The sequence below is a fragment of the Apus apus genome, chromosome 11, assembly GCF_020740795.1.
Source record: "Apus apus isolate bApuApu2 chromosome 11, bApuApu2.pri.cur, whole genome shotgun sequence".
Taxonomy (NCBI): domain Eukaryota; kingdom Metazoa; phylum Chordata; class Aves; order Apodiformes; family Apodidae; genus Apus; species Apus apus.
This window is the reverse complement of record NC_067292.1, coordinates 5,976,813-5,995,431: the sequence shown is the minus strand read 5'-3', so window position 1 is coordinate 5,995,431 and position 18,619 is coordinate 5,976,813. Positions and strand designations below refer to the sequence as shown.

General features: G+C 41.6%; 2 protein-coding genes across 3 annotated transcripts in view; one reads left to right on the top strand and one right to left on the bottom strand.

Annotated features, from left to right (window-relative positions):
- The window catches only part of WWOX (WW domain containing oxidoreductase), a 481,619-nt gene extending 476,489 nt beyond the window's left edge, over positions 1–5,130 (top strand). Inside the window, exon 10 of one of the 2 annotated variants that reach the window (XR_007890610.1) lies at positions 4,056–4,144. Coding sequence is in view for 1 of the 2 variants with exons in the window: in XM_051629650.1 (XP_051485610.1) it covers positions 4,056–4,244 (189 nt within the window). In the remaining variant the exon portion in view is untranslated. Of the gene's footprint in view, positions 1–4,055 lie in introns of both variants that reach the window. The other variant, XM_051629650.1, reaches the window with a different exon arrangement.
- MAF (MAF bZIP transcription factor) overlaps positions 4,835–18,619 on the bottom strand; it is a 188,131-nt gene continuing 174,346 nt past the window's right edge. The window contains exon 3 of the mRNA XM_051629653.1: positions 4,835–5,360. The gene's annotated coding sequence lies outside the window, so the exon portion shown is untranslated. The remainder of the gene's footprint in view (positions 5,361–18,619) is intronic.

Below are 18,619 nucleotides of genomic sequence, written 5' to 3'. Positions count from 1 at the left end.
TATACTGTATATCAAGAACCCCTTTTCTTTCACTGTTAAGATATTCAATATTAATTGGCATTCAGTGCCATCAGTTACAAATTGACAGCTAGCAGTTATGAAATAAATGCCTGTGAACTAGTAGCTACTTAGTATTTTCATCTCAACAAAGGATTTTGGAAGGATGGATAATTTAGATCTTTGAGCCTCAACTATAAATAAACAGCAACTGCTGTATAAATCCCACCCTGCTGCAGCTGAAGATTGTATTACAAAACTGACAAATGATTTGCAGAAGAGAATGATGAACCCTTATTACTAAGACACTCTTCAACTTAATCCAAAACAAGATTCCTGGGTAATTTTACATACGCTAGAAAGATTGATAGCGTGGTGCTTGCCTAGCAGCTTTCAGTGTTTGACTGGATCGGAAATGGCACTGAAGCATGATTAAAGATTCAGTTGGGCTTCTCACAAACTCTTTATCCTGTGTATTCATCATTGCAACCCGCTGCCTTTGTTGCAGGTTAAAGAAGGCTGACCCCCAGCTCTGGTGATTAGCACCCGCTACAACTGACGGACGTATGGAAAAAAAATGTTTAGGTTGCCCAGAGCTTTGAGCATTGTTTATCAGCTGAAATTGTTGGGAGGGGGAGCGTTAATCAAAATAGATCAGGGAGAGTCTGTGACAACTGACAGGCTCATTGTTTAAGACATTTTTTAACGAAGTTGTTAACATTAATTCTTTTATATAGTACTCTAATCTTCTTCAAATTATGTTCTGACATGGCACAAACCGCTCGGCATTGAAAGTCATTCAACAGTGATTAAAGTGCTCTTTTTATCGGTTTAAGAATGTTTCATCTTGTATCAGCAGTATGGAATTGTTTACTAATTAGATTCCCTAACATCCTCTGCTGTCGTATGCTGATGATATGTGAACAGGAAAGCTGATGAGCAAAAAATTAAAACTTGTTATTAAACTGTCATAAGGCCCAACATATAAAGATGTCACTCAAGAGACAGTGTTCATGAGGGATAAACAATATTTACTGAGAAACTAAGTGGTTTCTCAGCCTGGCTAGGCATGGCTGGCAGTGCAGGCCTTTGCAGTTATCTGCACCTCTGGCTCTTCCCAGAGGTTTGTGGTATCTGAGTCGTAGATGCAAAGCAAAAATTTGTCCCTTGAGGACCTTCCCATTCTGTGTGGCATATAGAGGGCTCCTAGGGGTCACGCTCTGAGCAGGAGGCTGGGCTAAAGACCTCCTGACTTCCCTCTCCACCCAAAGTGTGATTTGAATCCTGTGATTTGGTGACACCCATTCCCCTCTGTCTTTGGGCAAGTCACTTGGGCAGATCCTCAGATGTCAGAATACACCTAGTTCACATTCACCAAAAAAAAAATCAGATGCTCAAATGGCTGTGAGAATCTGAGAATTACCTTTTGGTTTGTAGTTTTGCTGTCTGAAGGAAGCTCCTAGGCTTGATGAGTTCATGTTTGTCCATTATTCTGAGACATTAAAGCTTTACCCTCTGTCAAAGAAGGGATAAATACAATTGCATTTCTCTTAAGTAATAAGAAAGATACTTTTCTTTCAATGATAAAACCATTGAACTTTCTTCTTCCAAAACAGCCAACACGATTGAAACATTTAGAAAGAAGTAAAGATACACACAGCCAAAAAGCAAATGGCACGTTGCTTGCATCCAGTTCTCAGTGAAACACTGGAGGCATTGCAAGATAAAGTGCTTTGGGCTTCCAGCCACATAATCTTTTATCGCTTAAAGTAAATATCCTATGCTCACACAGGGAAAACTATTCTCTTCTTTTGGAGTTTAGGTTGTGTTAGTGTTTGAGGTATAAAGCACTGCTGTTATACTGTGGCACGTTATTCTGCCTGCTAAGAATTTTGTTGAAAAGTCATCGAATTTGACTGATTTGAAAAGATAAATTATTGTTTAGTTTGGATTTTAAACTACTCCAATAAACTTCCATTTCATGGATTAGCTGAAATCTATTACAGCTAGCCTGAGTTTAGCTTGGCTGGACTGTTGCTGCTCAGCAATAGCTGAAGAACTCTCACTCTGCATTGAGCAATTTAGCTTAAATTTACCATTCTAATAAAAGTCCAGTTGAATTGCTTGCAAAAAACTATACTCTTATTAAAATACTAATATACCTATACTAATAGTCTTCAGGGGCTTTGAATCATTCTAAACAGCTGAATACAGTGATCATACCTGTGCTGTGGAGCTTTATAAGATAGTTCAAATGAGCATAGGAATTTCATTGTTCTCTATTAATATTATTTTTAGTAGAACACTCTTCCATTTCCACTACTGCATTTAAGATGCTTTATCTTTTTTAAAAAAAGATATTGGTTTAATAAGAGGATTACTATGTATTATACTAGCTTTAAAAATATTTTGGTCTGTTGATAAATACAACCCTTTAAAAATACTTAATACAGACAGTTTTGGTTTACCTTGTGATGGGAGATCATTGCTAAGCTGTGGAAACATCTTTATCAGTTTAATCCCATCTTCTGAGAAAAACGCATGTCTTACAAACAAATATGCCTTTCGTTGTAGTTACAAAATTGAGATGCCTCAGTTAAGGAGAACTGGGGCTTTTTAGCCAGCTTGCTGCCCTGGAAGGATGGAAATGCAAATTAGAGGTCTCTTTCAGGTTGACCCCCTAACCAGCACCCTGAGTTTTCTCGGTTGTGACAATTAAAAGGCCAGAAAAAAAGGACTGGGGGAAAATCACATGAGATTGGAGCCCATTCTCTTTCCCCATTAAATTATCTTAATGTGGCAACATTTAAGTTCTCTTAGTTTACTTTTTCAATCATACTTGGCAGCCTCTTTATTCTGATTCCTATCAGCTCATAATTAGTTACCACAGAAAGGACTAATAATAATCATAAGGACATAAATAATCATAAGATGCCAGATAAATTGTATCGGTTTTAAATTAGTGTTGTTCTATTTTTAATGATAGTTTACAAAGCAAACTAGCTTCTTGCCCTCTTTACAGCTGTTCTGGCACTGCACTTTTAATCTGTGTCAGGGAGTAACCTGTCACTGGTACAGGGGTGCTTGTCCCAACCCTGGGCCTTGCTCTGTAGGTTACTGGAGGAATTCAGAGACACTCATTCTTCGCAATAAATTCACTTGGTGCGAAGAAGAAAAAATGAAAGAAAAAGAAAAGCAAAAAAGAAGAAGGAAAAAGAAAAAAAAACCCTCCTGATCCACAAATACCTTTTATCTACCTGCTCTGTTTCTTAAAGCATTATAAGACATGATAAATGGTTGTTACAGAACAAAAAAATCCCCTGGAAAGCCTTGGGCCTCTGCAAAATCAGAACCTCTCTCTGCCCTCAGCAGATAAACATTCTTACAAGAAAATGGTGACAACTGCCACAGTGAAACTGTTGACCAAAGATACCTGGGCATGTTTGGCACTAATCCCGATTGCACTTTACACGATGTGTCTTAATTGGAGTGCCCAGGTTAATTTTGTACAAGAGGTTTAAAACCCAAAGAAACAAACAAGATGCGTCAGCCTGTGTTGCTGGCCAGGCACAGGCAGGGGAGTGTCCCAGCAGTATGGGAAGTGCTTGCTGTGTTGCAAGGAAAAGCAGGAAGTCTTGAGGTGCTGCTACTAAACCTGGCTCAACTTTTCTGGTTTCAAACCCCACCAGGGCAGACCCTGCCCCTCTGCATCAGGCCAGGCTCTCCCTGCTGCCCATCCGAGGTCTGACTGAAAAAGGGGCAAAAGACCCAAGACCCCAGAGCTGTGGTTCAGGATTGTATTTTCTTTTGCTTAAAGGTGAAAGGAAAAGAAAATAATCCCCACTAAGGTGTTTCATAAATAAGCAGGGAGCATCTTCAGCAGGGCTTCAGCCTTGTCACCAGGCAGGTGACCCTGCCGGCCGCGATGCTTTTCACCAGCGGTTTTGCAGGACAGGCAGCTTCCAAGGGCTGCAAAGTTACAACGGTAAAATCACTCTATATATTAATATAAGGTTTTTCTCTCTCTTTTTTTCTTTTTTTTTTTTTTTAAATTCCAGCAACAAGGAGCTGCCACAACTATCTACTGCGCCACGGCGGCGGAGCTGGAGGGCCTGGGAGGGCTGTACTTCAACAACTGCTGCCGCTGCCTGCCCGCGCAGCAGGCGCAGGGCGACGCGACGGCCGCAGCCCTGTGGGAGCTGAGCGAGAGGCTGATCCAAGAACGACTTGGCAGGCAGTCCAAATAGCAGGGAGCTCCTGGAAGGATCAAAACACACCGAGTGTGTGCACACTCGAAAACTGCCAACACTGGAACCTGTCCAATCTTATCATCTAGAGGGTTTCCATATACCTCAGATACAGATTAACCAGTGTTAAATGAAATAATAGCAGTCACAACATAGTGAAAAATGTTAAGTACTAATGGGAAATGGGGAATAGTGCGGGTTAAAGGGACAATGCGGCTTCCTGGGGCTTAGTTAGTCTTGGTTCTCTTTTGATTATAGCCTGTTCAAAGTGTAACCCAAGGAGGCATCTTTTGTCTTATTTTAGAAAAGCAATGCTGCAGATATTTTCTGTTGTTTTGATTAATAGGTAGGTATGGAGCCCAATATGGGATTTCCTCTTTATTTTGATAATAACTGTCTGTTAGGCTTTAGGTATTGATCAGGAGATGGACGTTTTGTGTTGATTCTTTTTCCCTACAAAGAATTTATTGGGTGTGGCAAATAAAAAGATTATTAAGGAAAGAAATCTTTCCTGCCCTTGACTGCTGGCTGCAAATACATCTGCACTGTCTAGAGAAAGAAGGTGCAATAAGACATAAGAACAGAAATGGTAATGTCACAGCTAATTAAATATTTCTGTTTTTTTTCTTTAAAGATTATAATAAAAGATATGTTGTAAACCATTCCCTAAATACCGTCGTGTTAACAAAGATGTTGTCTCCTTAGCAACACACAGGGTGTAGTCAGGGGTTCAAATGGTATTTCCATCCATTTCTCAGTTCATAGTTTAAGAAGTTGTGGGTTTTTTTCTTTGAAAGTTCAGTTTCTCAGTTTTCCTGATACTGTATCCCATTCCAAATCTTTTTTCTTTCAATTTAAATTCAATAAAACAACATGCTTGCTTGAATATTGTCACCTGAAGAGCAAGTTTGTCTCATTTCTGCAAAGGTCTTAGTTCCACTTTTTTTTTTTTTAGAAAAGAAAACTTGAGGAAAAATAAAGAGCTTCTTGTTGATGCCAAGAAAATGCTGTTTTTTTCTTGTTTCTTTCTGAGTTCATGTTTTGTATTTTGTGCTTTGTAGCTGTCTTCATGCCAGAAGGTCGTCCTAAGCCATCCCCAGTCCAGCATCACATTTTCTGTAGACAAAATATAAACAAATAAATAGAAGGACACATTGTTAATAGAAGCTTATTTCATCCCCTTATAATTTATGATTTATTACTAACAGTCTGCCTTCCATGATTTTTCTTATCTGCAATCGTAACACATTTGATTTGTTGCAGAGGTATGCAACTCAAGGCATGCATTCACCTGGCAGAAGTAGCCATAGCATCCTCCCACCAAAACTCCACACCTGTGGAAGGAATTACAGTTATACCTTATAGTTATATGCTACAGTTTATGTCAAATTTTCATTTTTTTGAATTTACAGATAATTCTAGTTTAGTGTGAGCTATTCTAAAGTAGGTGTTGCTCAGTCTCCTCTGTGTTGAAACCTCTATAAGTGAAGTCTCAATCTGTGAAATTAAATTTCTTCCAAGTGGACAGGAGGAGACTTGAAGCCACTGCCCTCAGCTCTAGGGTGAATTAGCTGAGCTGGATTTATGCAGAGAAAATGAGGACTCTCTTTTCCCCAAACCTTTGCCATCCTTCAAACTGCTGCCTAAAGTGCAGCCTTTGCTTGGCCACTTTCTTACTTGATGACACACTCTTTCCTAAAGCAGCAATCAAGACTATATGCTCTTGCTTATACCTGCTCCACCACCTGTGTAGCAACAGCCCTCAGTAAACAGGCAATCCTGCCCACACATCTTTCTCTACTTTCTGCAGCAAGCCCCTTCTCCAAGGCCAGCACATCCTAATGAGCTTGCTCCTGCACTGAAACATTTAGCAGAATAAGGAAATAAAAAGGACTATTCCAGAAAAAGCAGTAACTCAAAAATTCTTTAGGTGTTTTAGAAGTTTTGGCCAGTCCGTGCCAGAGACTGGTATAATCTGATGTCTGAAAACTGTAGCGGTGTGAGTCGAAGGGTTTGCAAGGTGAGGTGACAGTTACAGTCAAACTCCTTGTGTTGCCTGGAGTTTATGTGAGGAGAAAAACTAGCTCCTGTCACCTGTGCAAGAGCCTTCTCAAATGCATTATTTTTCCTTTTCACAGCGGAACAGAATTACTCTCACATACTAATACAGCCAGTTCACAACAGCAGAGCGCATCAGAGCTTGGCATTGCTGGGTTAAGAAGGGCAGTAATTAAGCAATGCAGGGAGCACTGCACTCCCCCCCAAGGCCTGGGCCTTGTGCTCCATTTAGGCTAACATTAATAACCAATAATGAACAACCTGTCATTCCTTATTGCTGAAATATTGCATGCTTTTATAAGAATTCAGTACTCAAAGAGATTGCCTGCCTCGCTTCAAAGAATATCTGGGAGGTGTCTTTCCTCTGTACACAACTCACTTTTTCAGAGCTACAAGGTAAAAGCATTTTTAATGTTAGCATCGTTTTGCATTAGTGTCAAGTAAGCTACCCCTGTAACTCCACTGAGTTGGTTGGGTTCCTCTGGTTCCTATTTCTGTTTAATAAATATTTATTGATGTTAGTGTATTATCCTGTCTAGAATTTCACTGTCACTATTTTCTCCCCCTGAGATAAAATTATTCTTTCTCACTTTTTCTTTCATTCTTTCTTTCTCTTTTTCTGTCTTTCCTTATCTCTTCTCCCTCCCTCTCTCTGGCCTCCTTTTTGTTGTTCAATTGCCTATGGTGAGACAGTCAGCATAACAAGCTGCTTTTTTTCTCTTCTTCTTTTTCTCTTCTTCTTTTTCTCTTCTTCTTCTTCTTCTTTTCTTCTTTTTTCCTTTTCCCTTTTCTTTTTTTTTTTTTTTTTAATACCATTTTCTTTTCAAATTAAAAGGCAGGCACAAAGCTGCTGAGCTTTTGCTTCTATTAGAAACACTTGTGGAAATAATTATTCTTGCACTCTCAGCTTGGTTTCAGCACAGGAGGGATGTGCAGGGAACATTAAAAAGGAAAAGCAATTGAAAAGAAACAGACTCCAAACCCTCCATTTTAATATCCTAGATGTGCCGAAGTCATTGGCTTTCAAATATATTTTGGTGTAAACTTTGGCACATTTACAGCTGATCAGATTTATTGATTTGACTGGCTTACATTTTTCTGGTTGATTTACCTGAGGCAATGTCTGTGTGAATTACTCCACAATGCATTGACTCCAGTGTTCATTAAAGGCAGTTAAGTGATCCTGTGTCTAATATTAACGCAAACTCCATTAACCTTAACTAGTATCATATCAGCAAAACAAAAAGAACTGAATAAAGCAAAATACATTGAGTATTTATAGTTCTTGGGAAAGCTCCAGCAAAGTTACATCAAGCTCCTAATAGTCCTAATAAGCACTTGCTAGTTATCCCCATAAAAAGGGAGGAGGCTGGGTAAGGACCGTGTCTCAAGGACCTGCTCAAGCCCCACAGGACTTCCTGACAGGCGCTACTGGAGGACAGCGTCACAGAGCATTTTCCACCCACATTCTGAAGGGCTTTGCTTGACCCTTTTCCCTCTACTTACTTTCCAAAGTCAATCTTTCCCCTTTTAGTAGTGATTATTTGCCCCTGTTGATACGGGTGCTCTGTCTCCCAAGTTCATGAAGGGGAGGGAGCAAACTCCCTTGATAGGCTTGAAGAAGCCACCAGAAGCTCTTAGGGGATCAAAGGTGCCATTTCAATCATTGACAGCTCCCAGTGCTCTCTGTGCAGCACGTGATGCCTGTGGTCTGCTCAGAAAGTCACTGACTGCTGAGACCTGTACCTTCAAAACCAGACAGAAGTGAACCAGCAGAACCCCATGGCAAGTCTTAACTTCTCCCCCAAGCCTGCTTTTTCTTTTGACATCTGGAAGACAAATATCAGGTATTCTCAGACCGGGTTGGGATTTTTATTACAGAAAGTCTTTCCAGCAACACTGCAATAACTTGACTTATATCAAGGTTGAATAACTCCCTGTCAGGTGTTAAGCTCATGACCTTTCAAGCCAAACACACTTATACTAACCAGTTTACCATTGGAATGATCAATATCTTGTAAGTGAGAAAGTCTAGACAGATCCTATTTTGTCCTTTGGTATCACTTGTAGCTTTAGAATTGATCATTATATGTGGCTGGGGAAAAAATTGCCTATATATTTCATGCTCTGTATTTATCTTGACAAGGTTCTCTAGGATTATATTTTCATAATCTGAATGGCAGTGGAACAGCTGCTCAGACTGTGCAAGCCCTTCTTATCAGGCTGAATTTAAGCTACGGTAATTACTCTTTCTCCTTATGTATTTCTTTTTTTAAACAAGCATGCACTGTACATTAACATGTATGGCTGGGGTGGCAGGGGGCATGCTGAGAACCTGCAAAAATGCTGCTAAAATGTATTTCTTTCCATCTACAGTGGATGATGTAGGCTCATATTTTATTCTAGCTGTAAGCCCATGTCTGAGCATGCATGGTCTCTGAAGCAGGATCCCAACCTACGCAGGGAATGCATTGCTCTTTTGGCAGATCTTTTAGAGCCAAGATGCCCTGAGTCTGGAAGAAGTTTAGGAAAAGCAGAACAGCCATTGGCAACACCGAATGTGACACAGAGCCTGGACCACACTGTGTTGGAAGCACTGAAGTACAGCAGACACATGCATGGCTGTTTCCTGATGTCCTTCACTGTGGGATGGAGGCAATAAGAAAATAGAGAGGTATCTCAGAGAGAAAGAACATGCTGCTTTTCTGTTGGTTTTTTTTTTTTTCTTTTTTTTTTTTTTCTTTTTACAGTGCTAACTATGTTATTTACTAGATGCCTTTTCTGGGCTGTGCTCTCTCTTCTCTCCCCCACCCCTGTTGCGTTTGCAGAGTACTTTCCAATGGGTGTTTCGTGAATTAGCTTCATGCTTTAAAAGAGAAGATTGCTCTGGCAGAGAACAGCAGAGTTGTAAAAGTGTCAAGGTGTTATGAATGTCCTGATGATAGAGCCCAGTTGTTATCTGCTGGGTAGTGAGGGAGGATAGCTAATGATGTGCAGCATGTAAACCGTTTGTTGCTCTAATCCATCTGTGTGGAGAGGAGTGAAAAAGAGGGGCGAAATCCTGGGAAAATTACTTGGACAGCTGGAGATAAAGTGTGTACTGATGGAGTCATCCAGAGGTAGCTGTCAACATGAGCTGTGTTTGCATATAATCCAAGCAATGCACAATGATTTCTTTTGGTTTTTGTTTTTTTTTTTTTGGGGGGGGGTGTTCATGTGTCTGTGCACAGACCTTAATTACTATCCAGTATCTCTTACCAACTGGGCTCCAGTTTTAAGTGAGAAATGTGTTTTTAATCAATTCATGGGTGGTGGAGAGAAGTACTACAAACAGACCAATGCAAGACATACGGATCCCTTCAAAGGACCTGAATTAAATGAGAAGCAGTCATTTTATTAATTCTGCTGTGTTTTATAGACCTTTTATATGGAACATTACCCATACAACTTCACTATCTAATTAAAAAGGGCTCTTACCAATTTGCTGGGCAGTTGCTTGTGCAAAAAAAAGAGGATTTTTTTAAAATTTTTTTTTTTTGAGTTATAGAAGAATAATTTACCTTAAGGGGGTAAAGAACAGATCAGCAAATGCCTGCTGAGACTGTTTTGGCTGATTATCTTTACTCTTTTAAAATAACTGTTACAGAAACTGAATGTTAGCCAATGCTTTGGGAATGAAGTCTGCATGGTGTGCATTGTCCATATGGAAACCTTACACAGGTTTGTGCAGGGCCCACAGATAAATGAGCATAGGCTTTGTACACTGATTTTTTTAAACCACCCCAGCTGGCAAACCAGGCACCCCTTCCTTGAGCTTTCTTGAGCTTCCATTAGCTTTGATGAGCAGCAGTTTGAGCAGCTCTGCAACGTACTTCCTGAGGACTGAGAACCTCATATGATGCTCAAGGATGGAAACATGGAAGGTTTTTGCAGAGAGAGGCGAAAGAAAGTGAGTGTGTGGGAGCTACGCTGGTCCCAACTGATTAACACGTAGCCAACAGCCTTAAAATGGGCTTTGCCTCTTGCACGCAGCCTGGGAGGAAAGGCAGGAGAGATGGGGAGTGGTATGGAAATGGTACTGCCCTTCCACGGGCAGCCTCCTGCGCTTTGTGCTGCCTGGCGTGTGTGGGACGCAGCTGAAGCCGTCCCAGCGCCTAAAACGCAGCTACTCAAGAAACCAAGCGGGAGGGAAGAGGGGGGAGAGAAGGTCTCCTGAACCCCTTGCACCTCCATAAACCCTTATTCATGCGGCGGCTTGGATTTTACAAGCACAGTCTGCTGGGAGCTGTCTGCCGAGCACACAGTTAGCAGTGATTGAACACCAGCGTTTTAGCATTTTGACTTAAATCCAGTGTAAACTTGTGAGTGAACTGCTGGCCTGGGCTGGGTCTCTGGTGGGCAGCAGTCAGCAATGCATCACAGGCCCTGCAGCCCACCAAGCCCGGCCGGCGGCCGCGGGTCACAGTTCAAAAGAAGCCTGAAATTTCGCTTCAACGGATCCTGAATTACCTCTCGTCCCCGGGAAGGCTTTATTTCTCCCCCTCCCAGTGTTGAGCCGGCGTGGCTGGAGGAGCAAGGAGAAAAGGAGCCAGTACTAAGACCATCTCAAAAGTACCTGGACTACAAACAAACCAGCATTATTTTCCTCCCAGCAAAGCTGTTCCTTTAATCTTTATGAGCAGGAGAAATTAATGCATTACAGAGGCACAAAAACGAAAAGGGAAAGGCGGGTGGGAATAGCTGCATTAGAATTAAGCCCTGTTTTTAATATGACACCTGTCAGACTTACTGTTAAAAATACGGAGAAAGGCTCCCTTCAGAAATAATAACATAGCAGCAAGGTTAGTTATAACACGGTGAGTCCTGTCAACAGCCGCAATTAGAAGTTGTTTACCATCGAGCAGATAGCTCTGCAGCAGCGGGGCTGCGCGGCCGGAACGTGTTCAGCCCCCGCCCGGGGCTCCCAGATAATCCTCTCTCCTCCACAGCGCCCGGCCGCGATGGCAGATTCTTCCCCGCAATCACATTACTTTCCTAATGACACTATCACCCAACCAGGGATTAACTCCTGCTCTACAGTCAATGAGTGGTGTCACCAGGTTTAGGCTGCTAAACAATTAGAAGGTCAATTTACGGCATGTTAGCGGGCGGGGGTGAAGGGCAGGGGAAGGGGGGTGGCTGGCACCCTGAGAAACAGGAGCTGTCGAGAGCCCTGCCCTGCAGGGGCGACGAGTGCTGTCAGCTGGCTACTAAAAGCCACCCTGCGTCCCCAGAAGGAAGCCCCACCGCCCGGGCTGCCGCGGCCACCGGCAGGAACCCCCTTCTGCGGCCGCTGCCGTGTGTGTCAAGTCCCCCCGCACTGGTACTTGCGCTCAGACCACAAAATTAATTTCGTTTATGCCTTCAGCCAGATTTCAAAGTAAGGCTCTGGAGACATAGGAGAAATTAATTTATTAAAAAGCAATAGCTTGATAATGCACATGATGATAGAATAAATGAATCTGTTCAATATCTTATAAAACAGTTGGCAATCACATAATAGAGCATTCATTGTCAATTTAGTAGCTTGTCTCATTATACTCTGCAAATAGTAGTAAAATGGTGTATTATTCATGAACCAACATGCTTTAATTACTTTTAGTGCACATTTATTTTTTCAAATGTAATATGAGTTAGCTTCATCTATAACTGTAACCCAGTTTATGAATCTTGAAGAGGTAACACAAACTGGAAGCAAAATTTTTTGAGCATGGGAATCATTTTCTGGGAAGTTTGTAACGTTTTTATGTGCTATGAAGGCAGGTCCTAAAATGCCAACCTCAGCTATCATTCCAAAGTTGACTTATAATACTTTAATAAGTATGATATCATTATTTGATAATTTAATCACATGTAATTTCATGTTTCATGATTTGCTAGGGTTTTTGTTTTTCCCCTTGTCATAAAGCAAATCCCCAAATCTAATGTAGTTTATTTGCTGGCTTTACAAAGCGAAATTGTCATGTTACCCCTCCCTCCCTTCTTGGCTTCCCACACACACACTTTTCACCGGCTTAATTTGCTATGAAGGTCTCACATACATACAGCCAAGGTCAGTGAAAGTCCACTGCTCATTTCAATTAAACTGTTTGTGAGGATTTATAAGTAATAAACTGATCTTGCTTATAATAACAGGTTTCCTTAAGTCAGTCTTGCCACTACTAAGTATAATGTTGCAGCACATTGTTGATTTCTAGGTACACAGAAAAAAAAAAGCACTGTAAAATAAGATGACTTAAAAATGCAATTAAAGTGTAAATCTTTACACCCATTAACATTTAGGGTCCATTAGATTACTTTGTCTTTTACAATATTAAATGCTAAGATGTTTTGCTTTCATTCTATAACAGTATATTCTAGTTCTATTTATATTACAAATGTAATTTAGCTCCCAATAAATCTTGGCTTTAATTGGTTATTAAGTATGTGCTACCGTGTCATAAATTTCAGCCACAGAATTTCTTTTTTCTTCCCATTCCTCTCTATAGCTTTGTATTCTGGGGTCAGGTACAGGGTTTCACATCATCATAAATATGTAGCCCTGAGCACCCCACCCCCAAGAACTCGAATGGGAGCATCGCCCTGATGCTGAGCCCTTCAGTAGGTGCTGGGGGTGGGAGAGCTAGAGCTGCTTTTCATCCCCTGGGAGCAGAATCCAGCCTCAGACCTGCCCACAGGGGATGCAGCTGTTGAGGTCAACAGTGACCCCAGGGCTGAGGCTGACCTGCTACCGGGACTTCATCCCCAGGGGAAATGCCTTTGCAATGTATTTGCCCTCTTCACAGTGGCTCAAGGTGTAAGTGGCTGGCCTCCAGCCTGGGGGATAGTCTCCTGGGCAGCAGATAAGGTTGTGCCCTAAGGTATGGCCAGTGCTGGAGCTTTGGCACTGGTAAAGTTGCAGGGGCCATAAAGCAGGGCCGAATTTCACTCTTGTCCTTGGTTTTATCTTCTGCTTTGAAAGGTGTCCAAACTATGGCTGCACAATTATGACTCTTTTCCTCAGGCCTCAGTAAGCACAATTTAGACTAGTTTTTATTGGTCACCAAGGATGAGTTTCTAAGGTTCTTTAGATTCAAGAACTGGGGTAATAGCATTGTGAGGGCATGGCCCAGTTTCCTTTGTAATCCTGATTTCAGTTCCCAATAGTAACCTGAAGCCATGACTGTTTAATCCTTAATTCCTGCCACAATTAACATCTCATATTCAGGAGGACTTCTCTGAGATTTTGAAAGAAATCTGTCCCCAGCTAGGTCAGCCCTAGCCAGTCTCTTTACTAAATGGGATGGGATCCTTTTCAGCTTGAGTCAAATACAGCAACACCTCATTTAATGGGGCAATAGAGCAGAGAATCCGTGAGGCTGCTCCGCTCGGATGCAGTGAGAATCAACAGCCTTGCAATTAGAGCTAGCGAGGAATGCAAGCACACAAACTCATAAGCTACTAATGAACTATTTGAGCAATTCTACAGGTATTTATATAAGGCTGAGACAGCATCCTCAGCTGAAGAGCTGCCCCTCCTATGTATTCCCAAGGAAGCTGTAACAGAAGGGAAGTTTCTTTATGTACATACAGGCAAAGCTGAGAGACCCACATTTTCTGCCATTGCCTCCATGCTCGTGGGCTCAGGGTTGTGCTGGCAAACAAATGGGGCCTGTTCTGCAGCAACGTCATTGCATGGCAATGCCAGCAAATGTCAGTTTGCTGTCCCCTCACCAAGATTTTACACCTGTGAGTGCAACCACCCCACCACAGATGAGTCAGAGAACGTCTTTCTTCAATCCTTTTCCAGCACCCCTATAGCACCTTGCCCTGTTCAGTTATCCACCTTCATTCACCCACCCCTGTGCTGAATCCTGTCTGGCCATTCCACTGTAGGATAATCTCAAAGAGCACCTCAGTTTAGCTAGGTGTGTCATCCCTTTCTATAGGTCATGGCAGGCAGTTTCCAGGGCAAACCCCTCGTCACCAAGAGCCCAGGTGGGGACTGAGAGCAACTGAGCACAGAAGCAATCTCACCAGCACCCCTACAGCAGCATTTCCACCATGCCTTCTCATGGGTCACAGAGCAAGGTATAAGGGTAAGGCTGTGGTTTACACCACCAGTTCTCCCACCTGGTTCTCAAATCTTCTTGGGAGCTGCCAATAATTTAAATGAACCATCGCCTTGTTTTCATCTGCATCTGCTTTATACCAGGTTTGCAAAAGCCCCCAAAAGCTGAACCACAGGACAGGGCCCTGTTTGTTGAAGTGCTAAAGCAACTTAGAGCCCCAGAACCCCAGCTAAAAGTGCCGGTGCACAGAGGCACCTGACTTGAGCTCTACAGAGGCCATCAAGAATATGACCTAGAACTCCTGCACTGCTGGGCTGACTGACATGCCCAGGAAGAGCAGAGGAAGGCTTGGGAGGTAAAATAAGTCTTTAATTTATTATTTCACTGTGGAAATTGCATATGGAGCACTTGAATCGGACAGACTTTAAAAAAAACACAGAAAATAGCTACCTTAATTTGTCTTTAAAAGAAATCTTTTAAAAAAAGAAGTGAAAAACCTATGCACAATGATCCGTTGAGCTACACTTCAGACGACTTTTACCAGCAAATTGGTCAGTCAGTCATCTAAATATTTCTTTTAGTTCCAAGAACAAGTAAGTAAATAAATAAATAAAAGAAAATCATTTTTTCCAGAGCACGAGCCACACTCTTTGCCTCACTGGTCTTATTGGCTGATTAATCCATATGTTTACTGCACTTTGAATGAAATACAATAGTTCCGTCTGAATAACCTGATTAGTCTTAACTTCCCAATTTTTATATTAGTCCCCTGGTTTGGAACCCTTTGGCAATTTACAGTGCTCAAATATTTTCTCAATTGCAGAGCAGTTGTTTGCATGGATAACATTGCTCCTGAATGTGAGCTTAATGGTACAGATATGCACTCACACTCCCATGAATATATGTATAGCATGTACAAATATGTATTTATGCATACATATCACACACAGACACATTCATATATATATATATATATGAAAATATAAACTTTAATCTATTATTTGCTTTAAAATGCTTTTGTTTCCCTCCCAGTGTCTGCATTTTGACTCGCCTGAAATCCCAGTATTGGTGAATCACTTGGACCGTCATTCCAGACCTGACCACAGCTGTTTCTTTTACTGCTTTCTCCCCTGCCCCACCATCTTTATGCCCTCTGTCTGCAGCCACTCTGGCATTTTTTTTTTATTTAGGTAAAGAAAGAAATAAAACGAAGAAATTCAGATCTTTGTCCTTTGTCTCAATTTTTTTTGCACACTAACATTTGTATTGGATCCCTGCTTGCCTGATTAGTTAATTTATACATTAGATTTAGCTTAGAATTGTATATTCTTTCATCACATGTACTTTTCAGTTTGACAATCTCACTGTTAGCAAACCTAAAATACATGTTTTTCGCAGTTTTGCAAAGGATCCTCAATTTTTGATCCAAGAAAAACCTGAACATTTTTGCAATTGCCACAAAGCAAAAAAGACATTCTTTGGAACTCAGGATGAGAGAGAGGATGAGAGATCAGGTGAGATGCTCAGTACTGAATCTGCTCCAGTCTGCTTTGAAGCATTTCTTCACGTATGTGGACTTGACAATAAAAATCCATTTAAATAATGGATCGCCTAAAGAGCTCCTAAACCAACCCACTCATAGTCAAATCTACGACCACAGTTAACTTGCTGGAATCACATTGGTGTCCATGACAAAATTTATTTGCAAACCAGTGCCTTCAAGTATATGCCTTACTTCTATTGTTGCACATCCTTATGGCTTATTAAGATATAAAATACAGACACAATCTCCTATACACTGCTAACCATTAGGAAAATTAAGTTTTCAGATTTTGTCGACTCCTCTAAGTTAAGAATTAATTACTTTAGCTTTCCAAATTTTGAAAATCTGAATACTTCTGCAAAAGGCAGCAGATGAAACAAACAAAAAGCTCCATAATGTTAGAAACTGATGAAGTCTCTTTAAAACATTCACTGAACTAGCAGGAATATCTTCCAGCCCTCCTTAAAATTAGTTCTTGGCTTCCCATACCCGTTAACATATTTTATATACTTTCCCTGATGACCCTGGATGCGTCTGGAGGTCAGTGCTCCAGAGTTCCTGACTATCTTTATTGTCCCTAATTCACTTTCTCTCCAAGCCTCTTCCTCTGTGCCAACAAAAATATTTCTAGTCCTTCTATCTCCAGCAGCTCACTCTATCAATGCATAACAGATGGAGAGTCTTTTTTGCTGAGGAGCAGGACCAAGTTCCTTTGCTGGTTGACAATGGGCTGGATGAGTGTGTTGAAGTGATTGCAGACCTGGCTGAATGAGAGAGTTGCAGAGAGCAGGAAAGCATCTTAAAACCATTAATGACAAGGGTTTGCAAGGTGGATTTATAAAGCAACCACGTGAGCAAACATTCACACTAGAAAAAACCTCTCGCCCCTTCGGAAGCTGTGTGTCATTGGGTGAGGGTTTTGTTTGCATTTTGCAGTTGTCTCCAAGGGCACCACTGAGCTCCTTCCTCACCATTTCCCCAAAATTTCACTCCTTGACATCTGTGGCTGAAATCTCACCCATCTTTGCTGCTTCGAGGCACTGATGCAGCCACTTCTCACAAAGCAGGGTACTCTGCCAGCACAGAGCCCAGGGCACACCCACAACCATCGGCTTTTTAATTCCCTTCTACTGTCACTACTTCTGAAGCTGCCATTTATGTCTGAACCCAAGCATATGCCACCAATGAACCTCTCATATTCATTGATCTTCCTGAGCACATCAACCTGTCTCTCTAAATCTGCACTCTGATTTTTCAAGTAATAGAAAGAATCCCTCTGGATAACCACATAATCATCTCCTTTTGGCTCCTGGTCAGGCTGCCTTGCTCTTTCTTGCTCTCTCTCTTTTCTGAATGAGGAAGGTGATAAAAATGCTGCTTTCCCATTTCAGTCTTCTGCAAGGCTTCCTGGATGCCCCACCAGACCTGCTTGGCTTCCAGCTCTTTGAAGAATGAATAATATTCCTCTGAGTTTCTATTATCTGCAAACTACCAATTAGACAGAACCAACAACCAGAGATAAAAGTCTAGCCTTGGTGAAATCCACAGCAAAACAGACATGGAAAGCTCAGGATTATTTTCACTTGTGCAACTGAGGTAAAGTTAGAGATGCAGAGCAGGAGGCAGGAGGAGATGCTAGATATTGTCGTCCTTATCAGGGCTCAGATACCCATGGAATAACTGTAATTGCTGTGGGACTACAGGCTAATTATTATATAATTATATAATTATGTGTACTTATTTATATGAGGGGAAGAGGTCAAATTTAGCACATTATCGTAAATTCACAAATCAGGAGCTTTATTTTAAAATCCTCAACTGTGTGGCCTCTGATCTTTGAACTGTTTGGTAACTTCAAGCATCATTACCCCATAATGTGCTAGAATGTGCAATTAATGCAAGTACAATTACGTATGGGATGATATTTGTATCGTGTTTAGTACAACTGGTCTGTGAATTTGTATGCTCAGAATAATAATGAAATCTACGTTTAATTACTGATTTTTTAAAAATGCTTTCAATATTCTGATACTGATGCAACTAAACATCAAACAGCCTAAATACAACGTGAGGCTGTGCAGCTGTTAGGCTAAAATGTGACGTTATCCATCCATCTTTGCTTTTTCCATTGCACCTACCAGTATAGCATATAAGTGATATGATTTATTTATTTTGTTCATTTAGAATTAAATAATAAATTAAAAGGCTCTGGAAGCCCTACCATACCAGTCATCCCAGCCACATTAGCCAAATCCTTTCAGCAGGAATTCAGCCAACAAGTCACCCCAGGAGCACTTCCCTGTCCCTCTGCTGAGCCGGGAAGCAGCCCCACAGCCCTCTCCAAATGAGACATCTTTTGCAGAGAGGCTGGAAGATGCCCAAGCATGGGTTATTTCTGCCCCAGACCTACTCCCCTTCCCTTGGAGGGGTTTCTTGTCAGCTGCCCTCTCCCTCCCCAGCAGAAGGCCCTGCTGCTCATGGCAGCACAGGGGTCACATCTTGGCTCCACGCAGCTGCTATTCCCGGTTGGCCATGCAGACCATGTAGCACTTAATGAGAGCTTATTTATTTAATTTATTCACACTTATGTCTTTATCAGGGCTGCCTTTGAGGTTCTGCTGAGGGCCAGCTTGCTCTCCCGTAATGGGTGTAGCAACTCCAGACCCAGAGGCCCCTGAGCAAAG